General features: G+C 32.0%; 1 protein-coding gene across 1 annotated transcript; it reads left to right on the top strand.

Moving 5' to 3' along the window:
* Positions 1 to 40: 40 nt before the first annotated feature.
* On the top strand, positions 41 to 18,809 carry LOC141338129 (atrial natriuretic peptide receptor 2-like; the record flags this gene model as incomplete). Its single annotated transcript, XM_073843689.1, has 21 exons — positions 41 to 180; positions 367 to 494; positions 3,503 to 3,603; positions 3,699 to 3,801; positions 4,032 to 4,177; positions 6,654 to 6,726; positions 6,939 to 7,083; positions 8,970 to 9,056; positions 9,232 to 9,375; positions 9,463 to 9,584; positions 11,274 to 11,418; positions 11,958 to 12,006; positions 12,108 to 12,209; positions 12,383 to 12,502; positions 12,578 to 12,671; positions 14,555 to 14,642; positions 15,186 to 15,325; positions 15,418 to 15,570; positions 15,663 to 15,761; positions 16,053 to 16,144; positions 18,402 to 18,809. Coding segments are annotated over 21 exons (2,379 nt in total), but the record flags the coding sequence as incomplete, so codon positions are not given.
* Between the last annotated feature and the right edge of the window lie 154 nt (positions 18,810 to 18,963).

Raw genomic sequence — 18,963 nt, 5'->3', positions numbered from 1 at the left:
ATCACCTGGAGATTTCCGTTCAAAGCTTTCACACCCACTTTTCACAGGCTTGGAAATGGCTTGGGTTCAACGTCCACCAGAAAAGGTCACGGATGGGGAGGAGTTTAACGTTACCTATTCAGTCACTGCCTCGGATTCCTTTTATGAGTACGCCGTTAAAAACAAGATTTTCCAGTTCAGGTGAGCGCCACGCACAATGCCGGTCTTCTCAAATGTGCTTCATTATGTGTACAAACCACTTTTTACTCTATTGAATGTTCAGAATACCATATGAGCTTTTCTTCAATGTGATATCGTGTTCAAAATGAAATAAATGTTGGCTTCATGTAACAGCGGTTATATTATACGCTTCGCTTTCTCTCACAGTAATGCCTCAGAGGCCAAAAGATTCTGCATCGAGCACGAATGTCCTGCAAACTGGAACAACGCCAATGAAGAAAACTGCTGTGTTTATCACGCCAACATTCACTCCTGTCCTCTTGCGCTCATGGTCAGTACAGTTGTGGTCGCTGTGAAGCCTAGTAAAAGTGCTTTTGGATTTTGTCGGATTGGTGCTGAAATCTTTTAAATAGAAAGTAAGCTAAATGTGGCACATTTTGGCACGACATCAGAGGCGACAAAATGACAGTAGTGAAGAGTGTAGACCAGTTATCGTTGTCTTACAGTAAATGGCCTGTGGCGGTGGCATGTGTGAGCATGTGTGTGAGTTTACGTTTCTAAACTACTTATGCTTTGGCGACAAAATTGTTGAAATGATGTAAGCTGAATCTAAATCTTATTGTTATTAAAAAAAAAAAAAAAAAAAAAATATATATATATATATATATATATATATATATATATATATATATATATATATATTTAAAATGCAAAAGCTCCCTTTTTGGAATAGAATTAGATTTTAGGTTAAATTAGATTAAATGAAATTATATTAAGTAATAATATAATTGAGTTGAAATAAATTAATTATTACTTACATTTAAAATAAAAATTAAATTAAATTCGAATATATATTTGAATTGAATTAAATGAATGTAAAACATAATATATATATATTAATAATAATAATATATTAATAATATATTAATATATTAAATTAATATATATATATTAATTTAAAAAATGCAAAAGCTTGCTTTTAGGAATAGGATTAGATTGATTGTATAATAATTTTAATTTAAATGAAACACTATGAAATAATAATAATACAATTGAATTTAATTAAATTCATTATTACTTGAATAAAAATTAAATTAAACAATAATATTTAATTAAATTAAATTAATTATTACTTACATTAAAAAAATCTAAATTAAATTACTGGATTTAATGTTATAATACTTAAATGAATAAAAAGTCAGAACATGCAAAAGCTCTCTTATAAAAAGGATTAGATTTAGTTTGTAATATTTTCAATTAAATTTGAATTAAATTATATGAAACAATAATATAATTAAATTTAATTACATTGATTATTTAAATAAAACATTGGATGAAAATTACAAAACAAAATACATTGAATTAAATTAAACAATATGATTTAATTTAATTAAATTTGTTATTAATTACATAAAAAATGCACATCTGAAAATGCAAAGAATATTTTAAGAATAGGATTAGATTAAGTTCATAATAATTTAAATTAAATTTAAATGAAATGATATGACATAATAATATAATTGAATTAAATTAAATATTATTTAAATAAACAATTACATTACAAATGACTAAAAATAAAAATGTAATTAAATTAAACAATATGATTTAATTTAATTAAATTTGTTATTAATTACATAAAAAATGCACAAATCTGAAAATGCAAAGAATATTTTAAGAATAGGATTAGATTAAGTTCATAATAATTTAAATTAAATTTAAATGAAATGATATGACATAATAATATAATTGAATTAAATTAAATATTATTTAAATAAACAATTACATTACAAATGACTAAAAATAAAAATGTAATTAAATTGAACAATATGATTTAATTTAATTAAATTTGTTATTAATTACATTAAAGATGCACAAATCTAAATTAAATTAAATTATTGTATTTAATTAAATTAATACTTAAATAATCATAAAAAATCTGAAAATGCAAAGAACATTTTAAGAATAGGATTAGATTAAGTTTATAATAATTTAAATTAAATTTAAATGAAATGATATGACATAATACTATAATATAATTAAATTAAATTAATTATTATTTAAATAAACAAAACTACATTACAAATGACTAAAAATAAAAAAATGTAATTAAATTAAACAATATGATTTGATTTAATTTAATTCATTATTTCTTCCAAAAAATGCAAAAAATTTATATAAAATTTAATTATTAGATTTAGATTTTAGTCAATACTTCAATAATAAAAAAAAAACTGAAAATATAAAAACTCTCTTTTGGAATATGATAAGATTTAGTTTGTAATAATTTCAATTAAATATAAATTAAATATAATTCTATTTTATTAAATTACTTATTACTTAAAAAATGACTAAAATCCAAATTAAATTAAATTATTAGATTTAATTTAATTAAAAAATTAATTAAATCTAAATTCAGTTAAATATAACACTGAATTCAATTAAATTCATAATTACTTAAATAAAAATTAAATAAAGCATTTGTTAAAAATCTGAATTAACTTAGAATAAATTAAATACATATAACTTAATTTAATTAAATTCATGATTACTTAAAAAATGAACAAGGTGGACAATGCTTACAAGGCATTAGAGAAAATCCAGTAAAGGCAGTAAAATTCTAAAATATTATTACAATTTAAAATACAGTTTAAAGTAATTTATTTCTGTGACGCAAAGCTGAATTTTCAGCCTCATTACTACAGACTTCAGTGTCACATGATCCTTCAGAAATCATTATAATATTAGTAAAAAAACATTTAGTTTTATTATTATTATTAGTGTTGAAAACAGTTTAATATTTTTTTTAGAAACCGTCATACTTTAAAAAAAATCTAATTCTTCAATAAATAGAACAACATTCATTTAAAATATATTTTGTTGTAAATTGTTAGTCAGTTTTAAACTGTTTAATGCATCCTTGCTGAATAAAATGATTACTTTCTTTAAAAAAAATACTGATCCGATTGTTTTAAACAGTTGTATAATTTTGGTTTATATAAGCTTTATGTAATTTATAAAAACAAAATCTATGGTAGGTCCCTATATATTTAGCTACGTAAGTGTGTGTGTGTGTGTGTGTGTGTGTGTGTGTGTGTGTGTGTGTGTGTGTGTGTGTAAGAAAGTGCGGAAAGGGGCGGAAACTCATTACCGGGAAGTGGGCCAACCTTGATGAGCACTTATTCAGGTTCTAACTGGTGCCATTAATTGTAGTGTGTCAAGCTGTTATTATAATTTAGGCAAGATGTTTGACAGTCAATATTAACCTTGATTGCTCCACAACCCAATAAACCTTTAACAGTCAGACAATTGTTTATATATTATTGTATATTATCTGTTTAGAGAGGCGGAGGGATCTGTGGTCCCTGGATTCCAGATGATGGCGAAATTGTGACCCACACAGTCTCCAAAGCTGGCAAGATGAGCCAACTACTGTGGACATCAAAGGTTGAATTTTTCTATTTTGTTTCTATATAATATTTTTCATGTATTTTAACATTATTTTATGTTATTAATGGAGATTTTAATTATTTTTTCCTCAGGTGGTGTTGGTCCATTTAGGAGTTACATCGGTCATTGCTCACATCAAAGTGGGACAGATGCATGCAGCACTAGAGTCCAAGGTGTTAGTAGTCAGTGCTCAAGGTTAGTACAAATTAAGCGCTTTACGGGATTTACGAAAACAATGTCTTCAAACAATTGGTACATCAAGGATATAGATGTTAAGGAAAACAAACCTATAGTATTTGATTAAGCAAGGTTAATTGTTGACACATTCTAATACCAGTCCAGGAAGTCATCAGTGTCATACGAGAACAAAACTAAGCTTTGTCTAGGGATGTTTGTCTAGATAAAGTTGCACTTTCATTTGACAGTGTGTGGCGATGACATCTGTGAGCTGGAGGAGAGCTGTTTGACGTGTCCCGCTGACTGTGGGGTTTGTCCTATGCCCACATCCATCAAAGTGGCCATTGGGCTTCCAGTGGCCTTGTTCTGCAGTGGTTTTATCTTGACGCTGGTGGTGAGAATGCTGATTCAATGCTTGACAAATATTTGCAAGTCGATAAAACTTGAATAGATCAACATCTATGGAGCCCCCTTTTATTTAAACCAAGTAAGCAATCGACTACACTCTTAAAAATGAAGGTGCTTCACGATGCCATACTGTAGAAGAACCTCTTTGTCAAAATGGTTCCATAAAGAACCTTAAACATCGGAAGAACCTTTCTTTTTTAAAAAAAGGTTCTTTGTGACAAATAAGGTTCTTCAGATTATAAAAAGGTAAACAAGAGATGGTTCTTTAAAGAACCTTTGACTGAATGGTTCTTTGTGGAACCAAAATGGTTCTTCTATGGCATCGCTGTGAAGAACCTTTTGAAGCACCTTTATTTTTAAGAGTGTAACATTAGCAACATGCATGGCAAGAAATCACCAGCAATACCCTATGTGGGTTTTTCAAATTTTTACAGAGCCTTCAAAGAGACATGGTGATAAAGATATGAGACCTGAGAAAAAAGAAAAGAAAAACTGTTGCGTTCCTCTTAGAAACCTTGGGACTGCTTTGCAAAACTTTTGCTGCGTTCAGTTGCAAAATTGTTGTTCTCTCAAAAACTTTACGTTCTTTTGCAAAACGTTTCAATTTCTTTGAGAAGCTTTGTGTTCACTTGTGTTCACTTGTTTACGTTCCTACAAAACTTTGCGTTTCGCTTTTCGTTTTCACAAAACCTTTGTGTTCCTCATTAGCTGCGTTTCCATTACCCCTTAAATTGCGCAAAATGAAATTGTGAATTGAAAATACGCCTAATGGAAACAGGTCAATTGCGCAAAAAACTCCCATATATCGCAAAAAAGTTTTTACGCTCGCATGAGGTGGTTTTTCAGGCAATTCGGAAACAGGAATATTTCGCAAAACAGCAATGGAAACGTTTTTTTTTCTCATTTATAGGTCACATTCAATTAAATATAGCCAAAATCCCACAAAAATCCTTTGCCATGACTTATCACGAGAGGGAAAAAAACACTTTTTAGTCGCATAACATCGGTTAATGGAAACGCCGTCTTTTTGCAATACTTTTTAATCGACATTTATAAAATATCGCCAAAGTTTTGCACAAATCTGTAATGGAAACGCAGTTGGTGAAACTTTTCGTTCTCATACAAAATGTTTGCGCACTTCCTTTCTTTCGCTCGCAAAACTTTTTTGTTTTTGCTTCCGTTACAAATTTGTGCAAAACTTTGGCACTATTTTCTAAATGTCAATTAAAAAGTATTGCGAAATGACAGCGTTTCCATTAAGCGATGTTATGCGACTAAAATTAAAATTTTTCCTCTTGCGATAAGTCATGTCAACTGATCTTTGCTGGATTTTGGCTATATTTAATCAAATGTGAATGCAATGCTGTTTTGCAAAATATTCCTTTTTCGAATTGCCTGAAAAACCACCTCATGCGAACGTAAAAACGTTTTGCAATATATGGGAGTTTTTGCGCAATTGATGCGCTTCCATTAGGCATATTTTCAGTTCACAATTTCAGTTTGCACAATTTAAGGGGTAATAGAAAGGCAGCTACTGTTGCGTTCCTCTGAGAAACCTTGGGTTGGTTTGCAAAACTTTTGCGCTCTCGAATGAAACTGCATTTGCTTGCAAAACTTTTGCATTTGCTCGCAAAATTGTTGTTCTCTCAAAAAGTTGACTTTCTTTTGCAATTTCTTTGAGAAACTTTGTGTTTACTTGTAAAACATTTGCATTCCTAAAAAATGTAGCATTTCACTTTTCGCAAAACCTTTGTGTTCCTCAGTAGCTGCTTTTCCATTACCCTTTAAATTGCACCAATTGAAATTGCGAATTGAAAATATGTCTAATGAAAACGCGTCAATTGTGCAGAATTGCCCATATTTTGCAAAAACATTCCACAAAAATCCATTGCCATGACTTTAAAATATGTTTTAGTCGCATGACATCGGTTAATGGAAACACAGTCATTTTGCAATACTTTTTCATCTACATTTATTGAATATCGCCAAAGTTTTGCACAAATCATATACAAAATGTTTGTCTCGCAAAAGAATTTTGTTTGCATCTCCCTAAGAAACGTTGCGTTTACTTGGAAAACTTTTACGTTCACTCTTAAATAGGGATGTTCGATATATATCATATGTGATGATATTGCAATTGTTGTTTTAACGCTGTTCGATTTGACATTATCGAGTATTTTGCAAAAATCATTCAAAGTGTGCAGAGTGCAGGCATTACGTGTCTAGACTAGTGTGCGTAACAGTGCATTCTTTCACTACATGATTCAGTCTATTAAAATGCATTTAGAATGATCACTAATCATCTAATTTTTTTTTGATAAAATTCCTTTGCTTCCATCTCATATTTTTTTCTATCACCACATTCCTAAAAATCTAGTTAGTAATGTATTATTCTGGCTAAGTTGTTACATTTATTATATATTATATACCATTACTGTTTTTGAACTTTTAATTTTTCCTAGTGGCTGCAATACCAAAAACAGAAAATGTTTTGGGATGAGAGCTGGATCATCAACTACAATAATATTTTGTTTGGTAAGAGGTTTTAGTCTTATCTACTGCTTCTTTAAATATGTTACATTAACATTTTGCATTATGCATTAAACAATGACAAAACAATTCCTAGTCACTTGTTTGTCTCACTGAACATCCTGTTTAGTGCCAAAATAAAATAGGTTTTCTTGATTATTAAATATTTTAGCATTTATGATGTTTTTTTGTTTATTTGTTTTGGGGGGGATTTACAGGTAAAGTGTGCTACACAGGTTTTTGTAGCACCACAAGTCTTCAAACCGTAAAGAGGAACTCGAGTGTGAGTAGAGTCACAGATGTGACGGTTTGCACTGCAGTCAATACCAACTTCAAACCACGCTTCATTCAGGCCGGCATCTAGTGAGTGTTTCCAGTGATACTGCCTCTTGGGTATCTCTACTAATGTATTTTCTCTAACTAATAGTCTTGTCCTGGTTTTGTTTTATGCTTTGTCTTTGTTTTGTCTTCTTGTTGTTTTGTCTTTTTTGTTTGTCTTGGTTTTTTGTCTTGTCTTTGTTTATGTCTTGCCTTTGTTTTGTTTTATGCCTTTGTCTCATTTTGTCTCTTTTTGGTTGGTTTGTCTTTGTTTTGTCTTTGTTTGTTTTTTTCATTTTGTCTTTTTTGTCTTGTTTCATGGCTTGTCTTTGTTTTGTTTTTATGCCTTTGTCTGGCTTTGTCTTTTTTGTTTGTCTTTGTTTTGTCTTGTCTTTGTTTTCGTTTTGTGTTTTGTATTGTTTTGTGTCTTTGTTTCATGTCTTGTCTTTGTTTTGTTTTTCGTTTTGTCTTTTTTTGTCTTTTTTTGTCTTGTTTTATGGCTTGTCTTTGTTTTGTTTTATGTCTTTTTCATTTTCATTCCTGTGCCTTTGTCTCATTTTGTGTCTTTTTGTTTTGTCTTGTTTTTTTGTCTTGTCTTTGTTTCGTTTTGTGTTTTGTATTGTTTTATGTCTTGTCTTTGTTTTGTTTTTGTCTTTTTCGTTTTGTCTTTTTTTGTCTTGTTTTATGGCTTGTCTTTGTTTTGTTTTATGTATTTTTCATTTAGTCTTTTTTGTTTGTCTTGTTTTTTGTCTTTGTTTTTGTCTTGACTTTTTGTTTTTGTGTCTTGATTTCATTTGGTCTTTTTTTCTTGTTTTTGTCTTTGTTTTCAAGTCTTGTCTTTGTTTAGTTTTTGTTTAGTCCTACTTTTTTGTCTTGTTGTTCTGTTTTTATGTCTTGACTTTGTTTTGTCTGGTCTTTTTCCATTTTGTCTTTGTTTTATGTCCTGTCTTTGTTTTGTCTTTTTTTGCTTGTCTTGTTTTTTGTCTTTGTTTTGTTTTTGTCTTTTTCATTTTGTCTTTGTTTTTATGTCTTGTCTTTGTTTTTTTAGTCTTATTTTTTTGTCTTTTCTTTTTGTTTTTATGTCTGTTTAAGTTTGTCTTTTTTGTTGGTCGTTTTTGTCTTTGTTTTCATGTCTTGTCTTGTCTTTGTTTTGATGTTTTTTATCTTGTCTTTTTTTATGTCTTGTCTTTGTTTTGTCTGGTCTTTGTTCCATTTTGTGTTTTTTATGTCTTGTCTTTGTTTTGTTTTTATGCATTTGTTACGTTGTCTTTTTTAGTTTGTCTTGTTTTTTTGTCTTTGTTTTATCTTCTCTGTTTTGTTTTGTTTTTTGGTTGTCTTGTCTTTGTTTTATGTCTTGTCTTTTTGTTTTTATGTCTTTTTCGTTGTCTAGTTTTTTGTCTTTGTTTTTATGTCTTGTCTTTGTTTTGTCTGTCTTGGTTTTTTTTGTCTTGTCTTGTCTTTATGTCTTTGTTTTGTCTTTTTTGTTTGTCTTGTTTTTGTTTTAGTTTTCATGTCTTGTTTTTGTTTGTCTTTTTTTAGTGCTGTCAATCAATTAAAAAAAATTATCACACATTTTTTTCTGAATTTTGTAATAATCCCACCTAACAGTTTTTATTGTACTTTTATATTGCAATAATTTCACAAATTACATTTTTTGTAGAAACAACATAAAGTATATATTTAACATTTGTTTAATGCCATCTTTTTTAATGACTGAAGGAATTTAACCAGTGACTATAGCCATTCAACATCACAGTATAACTGAGAGCTATCAATTTAACATTTATTAGACTAGAAAGTAATGTCTAATTTAAGTGAACTTAAAACAGTATTAACATAAACCCATTATATCAAATGTCATATAGCTACCTTCAGCAAGAAAATATAGGCTTACAGCTTAACGTTTTTTGTTTAATGTTTTGTTTTTACAGTGATGGAAGGACTGTAGCTGTGAAACACATCCAGAAGAAACACTATACCCTGACTAAAACAATCAGAAAAGAGGTCAAAGAGGTCAGGTGAGAAGCTGTACCCACAATTCTTGCAAATGAAACCACACTGAAATCAGATGTACTTGGACGAGTAACTTGAAGGATTTTGTGACTGTGGGTAATTCCAGGCAAATATTTGTCAAAGGAAATAATTAAACATACCAATGCACAAGATTCACAAGACTTTGTTTCTTTTTACCAGGGAGCTTGATCACCCAAACCTCTCCAAATTCATTGGAGGCTGCATTGAAGTTCCTTTTGTAAGCATTATCACTGAATACTGTCCAAAGGGAAGCCTAGCAGATGTGCTGTTGAATGAAGATGTCCCTATCAACTGGGGTTTTCGGTAAATTTGTCTTGTGGCATTGTGGGAAAGCTCTTAAAAACTTCAGGATGGAACTTTATAAATAAAATGAACACTTAACATCTACAGATTGTCTTTTGCTACTGATATTGCTCGTGGAATGGCTTACCTGCACCAGCACAAAATGTTCCACGGCCGTCTTCATTCACGCAACTGTGTGATCGACGACCGGTGGGTCTGCAAAATATCAGGTACATAATTTTTGGAGATACACTTTTTACGTACAGTGCCGCTTGAAATTTTGTGAACCCTTTACAATTTTCTATATTTCTGCATAAATATGACCCAAAACATCATCAGATTTTCTCTTAAGTCCTGAAAGTAGACAAAGAGAACCCAATCAAACAAGTGAGAATTTTTTTTTTCTTTGTCATTTATTTATTGAGAAAAATGTTCCAGTGTTACACATCTGTGCATTGCAAAAGCATGTGAATCTTTGCTTTCAGTATCTGGTGTGACTTCCTTTTGCTGCAGTAACTGAAGGTAAAGTTTCTTGTAAATGCTGATCAGTCCTGCACAATAACATGTAAGAGTTTTAGCCCATTCCTTAGTGCAGAACCACTTTAACTCTGTGATATTGGTGGGTTTCCTCTTATGAACTGCTTGCTTAGGTCCTTCCACAACATTTTAATTGGATTAAGGTCTAGACTTTGACTCAGCCATTGCAAAACAATAACTTTGTTCTTCTTTAAACATTCTTTGGTAGAATGACTTGTGTGCTTGGGGTTGTTGTCTTGCTGTATGACCCACATTCTCTTGAGACTCTGTTCTTAAACAGGTGTCCTGACGTTTCCTTTAGAATTTCCTGGTTCAATTCAGAATTCATTGTTCCATCAATGATGGCAGGCTGTCCTGCCCAAGATGCAGCAAAACAGGCCCAAGCCATGGTACTACCACCACCATGTTTCACAGATGGGATCAGATTCTTAAGCTGGAAAGCAGTGTGTTCTTTTCACCGAACATAATAGCTTCTCATTTAAATCAATAAGTTCAATTTTGGTTTCATCTATCCATTAAACCTTTCTCCAATAGTCCTCTGGCTTGTCCACATGATCATTAGCAAGCAGTTTTCTTTTTGGAGAAGAGTGGCTTTCTTCTTGCAACTCTACCATGCGCACCATTGGTTGCTCAGTGTTCTCCTGATAGTGGACTCATGAACATTAATATTAGCCAATGTGAGAAAGGCATTTAGTTGCTTAGAAGTTACTCTGGGAACTTTTGCAACCTCACAGACTATTACATGTTCTGCTTTGGAGTGATCTTTGTTGATCGACCACTTCTCAGGAAGGTAACAGTGGTCTTGAATTTCCTCTATTTGTACACAATCTGTCTGACCGTGGATTTGTGGAGTCCAAACTTTTTAGAGATAGTTTTGGTACCTTTTCTAGTCAGATAAACAACATCAACTCTTTTTTCCGAGGACCGCAGTAATCTCCTTTGCTCGTGATGTGAATCACTTCCACAAACATGATTAGACTTTAATAAATCCCATGTTTTTTTTTATAAAACCGGTCACATATTGACATTTGATAGTCATTGCCCTGACTATAAAACACATTTGCACAGATAAACTCTAATTTCACCTTTAAATTAACTGCTAATCCAAGAGATTCACATACTTTTGCAACGCACAGATATGTAACACTGGATCATTTTTCTCAATAAATAAATGACTAAGAAAATACTTTTCTCTCACTTGTTTGATTGGGTTCTCTTTGTCTACTTTTAGGACTTAAATGAAAATCTGATGATGACTGAGTAATATTTATGCAGAAATATAGAAAACTGCAAAGTTTTCACAAACTTTCAAGCGGCACTGTATATTACAACATATGTTAAAAGAATTATGTAATATAAGACTTGTATATTTAATGATACAGATTACGGATTGATGGCCTACAGAAAGGAGGACTTTGAGGACATGAGCACTAATTTCCAATGTCAAAACGTCTATCGCATTTACTGCGCACCTGAAGTTTTGCTGAGGGTCAGCACTAGTTTCACAGCCGCAGCTGATGTGTACAGGTTGGAGAAATGCTTGAGCCTTATATATATATATTTTTGTCCAACTATTTAAATGAGAGATTTTGGATTTAGCAAATAAGTACAAATTGTGAAATATTCTAAATTGATTTAAAAAAAAAGTTTGATATTTCTCAAATAAATCTTCTAAAAGTTTACATACATTCACATATTAATTTCTCTGTTCAGTTGATTAAAAATAAAACAAACTAATAAATACACTGCCTGCCAAAAGTTTGGAATAATTTTAAGTTCACCAAGGCTGCATTTATTTGATTAAAATACAGTAAAAACAGTAAAATTGTGTAATATTATTACAATTTAAAATAACTGATTTCTTTGTGAATATAAACTGAATTTTCAGCATCCTTACCAAGTCTTTAGTGATGCTTCAGGAGTCATTCTAATTCCCTGTTCTTATCTTCAGATGCATGTAAATGTTTTGTATATTTTATAGATGCATCCCAGAGCAGCAATTTGTTCTCAAATAAAAACTCCAAGAAGCGTGAAATAAACATTAGTCTTTTCTTCCTTTTCTCAAGCTACTCTATTATCTTGGTGGAAATCGCCACTCGCAGTGACCTCATTTCAGTAAGTATACAAGGATCAGGAAGGTTTTGGAGTTTTTAGACTTTTTTTTGCATAGGAATTGATGATAAGAAGTGCAATTATTGTCACATGAGCAGGAACAGGCAGATTCAGTGAAGCTTGATGTCATGTGGCGCCCGTCACTTCCCAAACTGACGGCCGGGAAATCAGACAATGATTGCCCAGATCCTGACGATTACTGTGAGGTTTGTATGGATGTAATTGATGCATGCTATTTACTTAAGCAAATTTCCTCTTGGTTGAGAATCAATTACTTCAATGAATTGCCATTGATGCAAATGTTAACTACGCCTGATTAAAAGATGATAACTGTGGATAAATGAAAAGCACTCAGTGTTTGTAGTCAAATTTCACACAGCTGATAAAGAGATGCTGGAACCACAATGTGACCATGAGGCCCACGTTTGAGCAGGTGAAAAAGCTTCTCGATAAAATGAACCCACACAAGGTCAGCCCTGTGGATATGATGATGAACCTGGTATGTATCTCATCTAGTTGAGTCTTTCTTTTACAGGTATTAAAATGTTAAAAAAATGTCATTGTTTTTTTATAGATGGAAAAGTACAGCAAACATTTGGAAGCCATTGTAGCCGAGAGAACACAGGATCTTCTTCAGGAGAAGCAGAAGACTGATCGTTTACTCTATAGTATGGAAGTGTATATGAAATTACAGTGCGAAAAGTGTGAAAGTTAATTATTTATAATCATTATTACATGCAAACACTTCAATAAATAAAGTCATGAACTGTCCAAATGGTTCCACCTAGTGGACTTTTAAAGTAAGGACCTTGTCAAGTTTTCAGCTTGAGATTTAAATGTATTCTTCATATGTACACTACTAGTAAAAAGTTTTTGGACCCTAAGATTTTTTTTTTTTTTTTTTTTTAAGAAGTCTCTTCTTCTTTGCAAACTTGCATTTATTTGATCCTAAGTACAGCAAATATTTTTACTATTTAAAATAACAGTTTTCTATTTGAATGTTTTTGAAAAATGTAATTTATTCCTGTGATCTCTTGTGCGATCTCAAGGCATTAGATAAAATAAAAAAGGCAGTAAAATTAAAGGCAGTAAAATTATACAATATTTTTACAATTTAAAATAACTGCTCACTGTAAAACCCAACAAGTTATGGTAACTCAAATCGTTTGAGGAAACCGATTGCTTTAAACCATTTAAGTTTTAAAACCAATAAATATGAGTACTATAAACTCATATAAATTGAGTTAAATTAACTTTAGCTTAGGCAATTATTAGTGTAAACTCAACTTAAAAAAGTAAGTTTATTCCACTCAAATGCGCATTTAAAAAAAAAGAAAACTAATAATAATTTGCCTCCAGTAGAAGTAGTTATTTTAAAATGATTAATCTAAATGAAATAGATGTATTTATTATGTTAACGTTTTGTTGTTTAATTAGTTATGAAAGGTAATATTTTACTGTTTATTTAGGCTATTTAATTAGTTATGAAATATCTAAAGCATAATAACCTAGAACTCTGTGTTAAACAAATGTGGCTTCTCAAAAAACAATATTAGAAATCATGTATTAAGCTTATATTTCTTTTAAATATTTTGTGATCAGCCATAGACCTAGAGTGTATGGCAATAGTAGATTAAATTAATTTCTAGTAACTTATTTAAAATGAGTTCTGCTTAACCTAATTAGCTTTTGAGTTTACATCACAAATATATATTGAGTTGAAATAACTTTTAAAATTTTTGAGTTAAACTCATTTCATTTAGCGAATTTCACTGTTAGGTTTTACAGTGTATTTGATTATGGTTTCAAAAGTCATTTATTTATGTGATGCAAAGCTGAATTTTCAGCAATATTACTCCAGTCATCAGTGTCACATGGTCCTTCAGAAATCGTTCTAATAAGCTGATTTGCTGCTCAAAATTTTTTTTTTTTTTTTCAGGATTCTTTGATGAATAGAAAAATCCAAAGATCAGCATTTATCTGAAATAAAAAGATTTTGTAGCATTATACACCATCCCAGAGTCAGTATATTTTTTATGGGAAAGAAATTATAGAAATTAATACTTTTATTTAGCAAGGATGCTTTAAATTGATCAAAAGTGATGATAAAGACATTTATAATGTTAAAAATGACTATTTCAGATAAATGCTGTTCTTCTGAACTTTCTATTCTATAAATTCCACTCAGCTGTTAGATAATAATGATGAAAAAAATGTTTTTTTTTTTGAGCAGCAAATCAGAATTTTCGAGTGATTTCTGAAGGATCATGTGACTGGAGTAATGATGCTAAAATGCAGCTTTGAAATCACAGAAAAAAAATAACATTTTAAAATATATTCAAATAGAAAACAGTTATTTTAAACAGTAAAAGTATTTCAAGATTTTACCGTTTTTGCTGTACTTTAGATCAAATAAATGCAGGCTTAGTGAGCAGAGGAGACTTCTTTGAAAAAACATTAAAAATCTAACTGTTCAAAAACATTTGACTGGTAGTGTATATATGTATTATTAATATATTTCTAATTAACATATTATTTCTCTTTGTGTCAGGCATGTTACCAAAACCAGTGGCTGATGATCTTCGTCAGGGACACACAGCAGAAGCCCAAAGTTATTCCAACGCCACTGTATATTTCAGGCAAGCATGGAAATTAATGATATATTTCAAACAAATATTTGCTTTTAAAGTGACATTTGGTTACATAATATAATATACATTAATATATTAATAGGTTACTAAGTAAGTAAGTTAAAAAAAAAATTATGCTCACTAAGGCTGGATTTACAGTAAAAACAGTCATCTGAAAACCTTAAAAAAAACTGACCCCAAACTTTTGAACTGTATTGTATAGTAAATGCCTAAAAGTTCTGTTATGAAACTCTAGATGGCACAGGCTGATGGGTTATTAATGCAAACTGATTGGTTCATGTTGCATATGCTGCCAATGAGTTTGCTGCTTTACATTTAAGTGGCTGGTTAGCATTCACTACAGCATTTCTGCTCCTCTGAAACCCTCCACCTCCCCAGCTCCACCTGTATAGATCTGCAGCATTAGCAATAAGCAACAACATCAGCAAAACATACGCTCACACTTTCATATCCATTACCATGATGAAATCTTCCCAGAGTTGTTATGATATATCCAATATGAATGAAATATATTGTGTTTCTATTGGCCAGTGACATAGTGGGCTTCACCCAGCTCTCTGGCTCCAGCACCCCTCACCAGGTTGTGGATTTCCTCAACAAGCTTTACACCACATTTGACGACATTATCGACAACTACGACGTGTACAAAGTGGAAACTATAGGAGATGCTTGTGAGTGCGGTTACAGAGATCCTGCTTCCTTGGTTCGCCACAATTTAGCATCAAATTACACATAAATCAATGAAACCCCTCTTTCTCCTCAGATATGGTGGTCTCTGGAGTACCAAATGAGAACGGGATCAATCACGCTGGGGAAATCGCCAGCATGGCGCTGGACTTGATCAGCGTCTGCCACGCGTTTAAAATCCCACACAAGCCCACCACACAGCTGAAGATACGGGCTGGGATTCACTCAGGTCAATATGGCTTCAATCTGTCATCTGTTCTGAACTAAATGCCATTTTTAACTATTATTCTAAACTGTGTCCTTTTAATTTCATGTCATTAGGCCCTGTTGTAGCTGGGGTGGTTGGTACTAAAATGCCACGATACTGCTTATTTGGCGACACTGTAAACACAGCGTCTCGTATGGAGTCCACCAGTGAAGGTATTTGGGCAAACGCAGCTGTTTACACAGCGTCAATTAGTAACTGATCCTGTCCGACATTTCCGTGGGAGTGGAATCTTGTAAATATTTGCACTGTTTTATTGGTTAAAATGTAAAACTGAATGTTGGATCCAAATATTTCCTTTTCTTGAACTTCTGTGAGATGGAAAGAAGCTTAAGTTAACGAAAAGTCTTATTGGTGTCATCGATCATTATTAAACAATTTTTAGGCTTGTCATTTCTATTCCATGTGGTTTTATATGTGTTAGCGTTGTTTTATGATGTTTACAGCTTTAAAGATCCAGTGCAGCGGCCCTACAGCAGATCTTCTACACACACTTGGTGGATATGTGCTGAAGTGTCGTGGGTCTCTCAATGTGAAGGTAAGATGGTCCGTTGTTTCATTGTTCCACAGCAATTGTTTGTGTATGCAAAGAAGCCACCCACAGGGCTATTATTTTGCCTGCCGTAAATTTTAGCTTGGCAGAATATTTTGGTTAGTCACCATGGTTGCCATGCAAATTTTTCTCAGGGTAATGCAAAGGTTTTGCAAGCAAATTCAATGTTTCTTGAGGAAACGCAACACTTTTTAAGCATAACGCAAAACGTTTCACAAGAGATTGCAGAATTATTCTGTGAAATGCAATTTTTTGATGAACGAATGCAAATTTTCTCAGGCTCAAGCTAAAATTTTGTGAGCAAATGCAAAGTTTATTGTGGTAATACATAAGTTTCGTAAGCAAATTCAATGCTTCTTGAGGAAGTGCCCCACTTTTTAAACATAATGCAAAAGTTTTGCAAGAGATTGAATCATTTTTCTGGGGAATGCAATTTTTGGCAGAAGAACACACATTTTCTCAGGCTCAAGATAACTTTTTGCGAGCAAATGCAAAGTTTATTGTGGTAATACATAAGTTTTGCAAGCAAATTCAATGTTTCCTCAGGAAGAGCCACACTTTTTAAACATAACGCCAAAGTTTCGCAAGAGATTGCTGAATTTTTCTGGGGAATGCAATTTTTTTGCAGAAGAACAAATTTTCTCAGGCTAAAGCTAAAATTTCGAGAGCAAATGCAAAGTTTATTGTGGTAATACATAAGTTTTGCAAGCAAATTCAATGTTTCTTGAGGAAGCGCCACACTTTTTAAACATAACGCCAAAGTTTCGCAAGAGATTGCTGAATTTTTCTGGGGAATGCAATTTTTTGCAGAAGAACAAATTTTCTCAGGCTAAAGCTAAAATGTCGAGAGCAAATGCAAAGTTTATTGTGGTAATACATAAGTTTTGCAAGCAAATTCAATGTTTCTTGAGGAAGCGCCACACTTTTTAAACATAACGCCAAAGTTTCGCAAGAGATTGCTGAATTTTTCTGGGGAATGCAATTTTTTTGCAGAAGAACAAATTTTCTCAGGCTAAAGATAAAATTTCGAGAGCAAATGCAAAGTTTATTGTGGTAATACATAAGTTTTGCAAGCAAATTCAATGTTTCTTGAGGAAGCGCCACACTTTTTAAACATAACGCCAAAGTTTCGCAAGAGATTGCTGAATTTTTCTGGGGAATGCAATTTTTTGCAGAAGAACGCAAATTTTCTCAGGCTTAAGCTAAATTTTTCCAGCACATGCTAAGATTATTGTGGTAATTGTGGTATTGTGGTAATCCTGCATAGCGCAAAGAATCTTTTGCAAAAGATTGTAAAGTTTTTTTGAGAAACGCTATTTTCGCGAGAGAATGCAATTCTTTTAAGGAAATGCAAAGTTTTTGGGCAAATTCAGTGTTTTTTGAGGAAGCGCAACATTTTTTTAAACATGATGCAAAAGTTTTGCAAATTTTCTCGGGGTAATGCAAAAGTTTATTGTGGTAATCCAAGAGTTTATCGGAGTAACGCAAAACTTTTGCGAGCAAATACAACATTAAGTGGGGAAATGCAACACTTTTTTCTACATAACTCAAACATATTGCAAAAGATTGTACAATTTATAATAAAAACAGAATATTTTTGCAAGACGTTATGTTTAGAAAGTGTTGTGCTTCCTTGCAAATTTTCTTGGAGTAATGCAAAGTTTTGCAAGGAAACTCAGTGTTTCTTAAGAAAAAGTGCAACGCTTTTTAAACATAATGCAAACGTTTCACAAGAGATTGCTAAATTTTTATGGGAAATGCAAAGCTTTTGCAAGAAAACGCAAATTTTCTTGGGGTAATAATTTGTGTGCTCATTCTCTTTTATTTATTTTGTATTTATTTATTAATTGTAGTATCCATAATGCTTATGTTGTCATTATATTTGATATTATTCATAATAGATTTACCTTTTTATTCATGAACAGATGTGCTATATTAGACCCCTTCCACCAAATCAATCAACTATTGATCTTTTTTTTCTTCCTGAGATGATGGTATGGTCCCCTGAGGCTGAACTCCAGACCTTAGCGCAGCTGTGATTTATCTCAATTAGGGCTTGGCCTCAGCTGGCTTTTGTGTTTTCACTTAAGTGATGTCTGTTCATTATGCACAAGTGAATACACACCTCTGCTCTGTCCTTTTCTCCCCCCTCTCTCTTTCTTTAGTACGATGCCGTCCTTCAGACTATTGTGTTTAAGATACACTAAAGGAGATTTACTAATTGCGACTCTTTGTTAAACAGGGGAAAGGCGAAATGACAACTTGGTGGCTGGAGGCGAAAAGAAGCCCCACGGACCCTTTGTTCTGCGAGGACGAACCTTTGGGTCTTCCTGTTCCTGTTAGCAGTTAACTTATGCGCCACAGTCATGAAATCTTAACAAATAAATAGACATGTTTAGCATATATGCTAACTTACTACTTTATTTAAGAGTGTACTTACCGTTGGTGTAAAAGTATGACTTTTAATTGCTGCTGTGCTGAAGTATTGCTGCTGTCGTTGATTTGTGTATTAGCCAAAAATGTTGTATAGCCTACATTGTGTTTGTTATATGAAGGGCAATGTGTGCGTAGAGACAACTTTTCGTTAAATATTTGTGGTTATTTATCTTCACCAGTGGATAATTTGTATTTTAAAATAGATATGCTGCAATAAAATGTCCAAACTGATTGTCTCATGTAAATGCTCTTAGTTCTGCAGTAATAAACTATATCTCAGCACGTTACTAAAACATCACGGTATCACAATAAACTACGTTACTTTATTACAGTAACTAGCCTATATTAGTTTTTAGCAGAGCCATATA

Source organism: Garra rufa, chromosome 7 (assembly GCF_049309525.1).
Source record: "Garra rufa chromosome 7, GarRuf1.0, whole genome shotgun sequence".
Taxonomy (NCBI): domain Eukaryota; kingdom Metazoa; phylum Chordata; class Actinopteri; order Cypriniformes; family Cyprinidae; genus Garra; species Garra rufa.
This window is presented reverse-complemented; position numbering and strand designations above follow the sequence as displayed.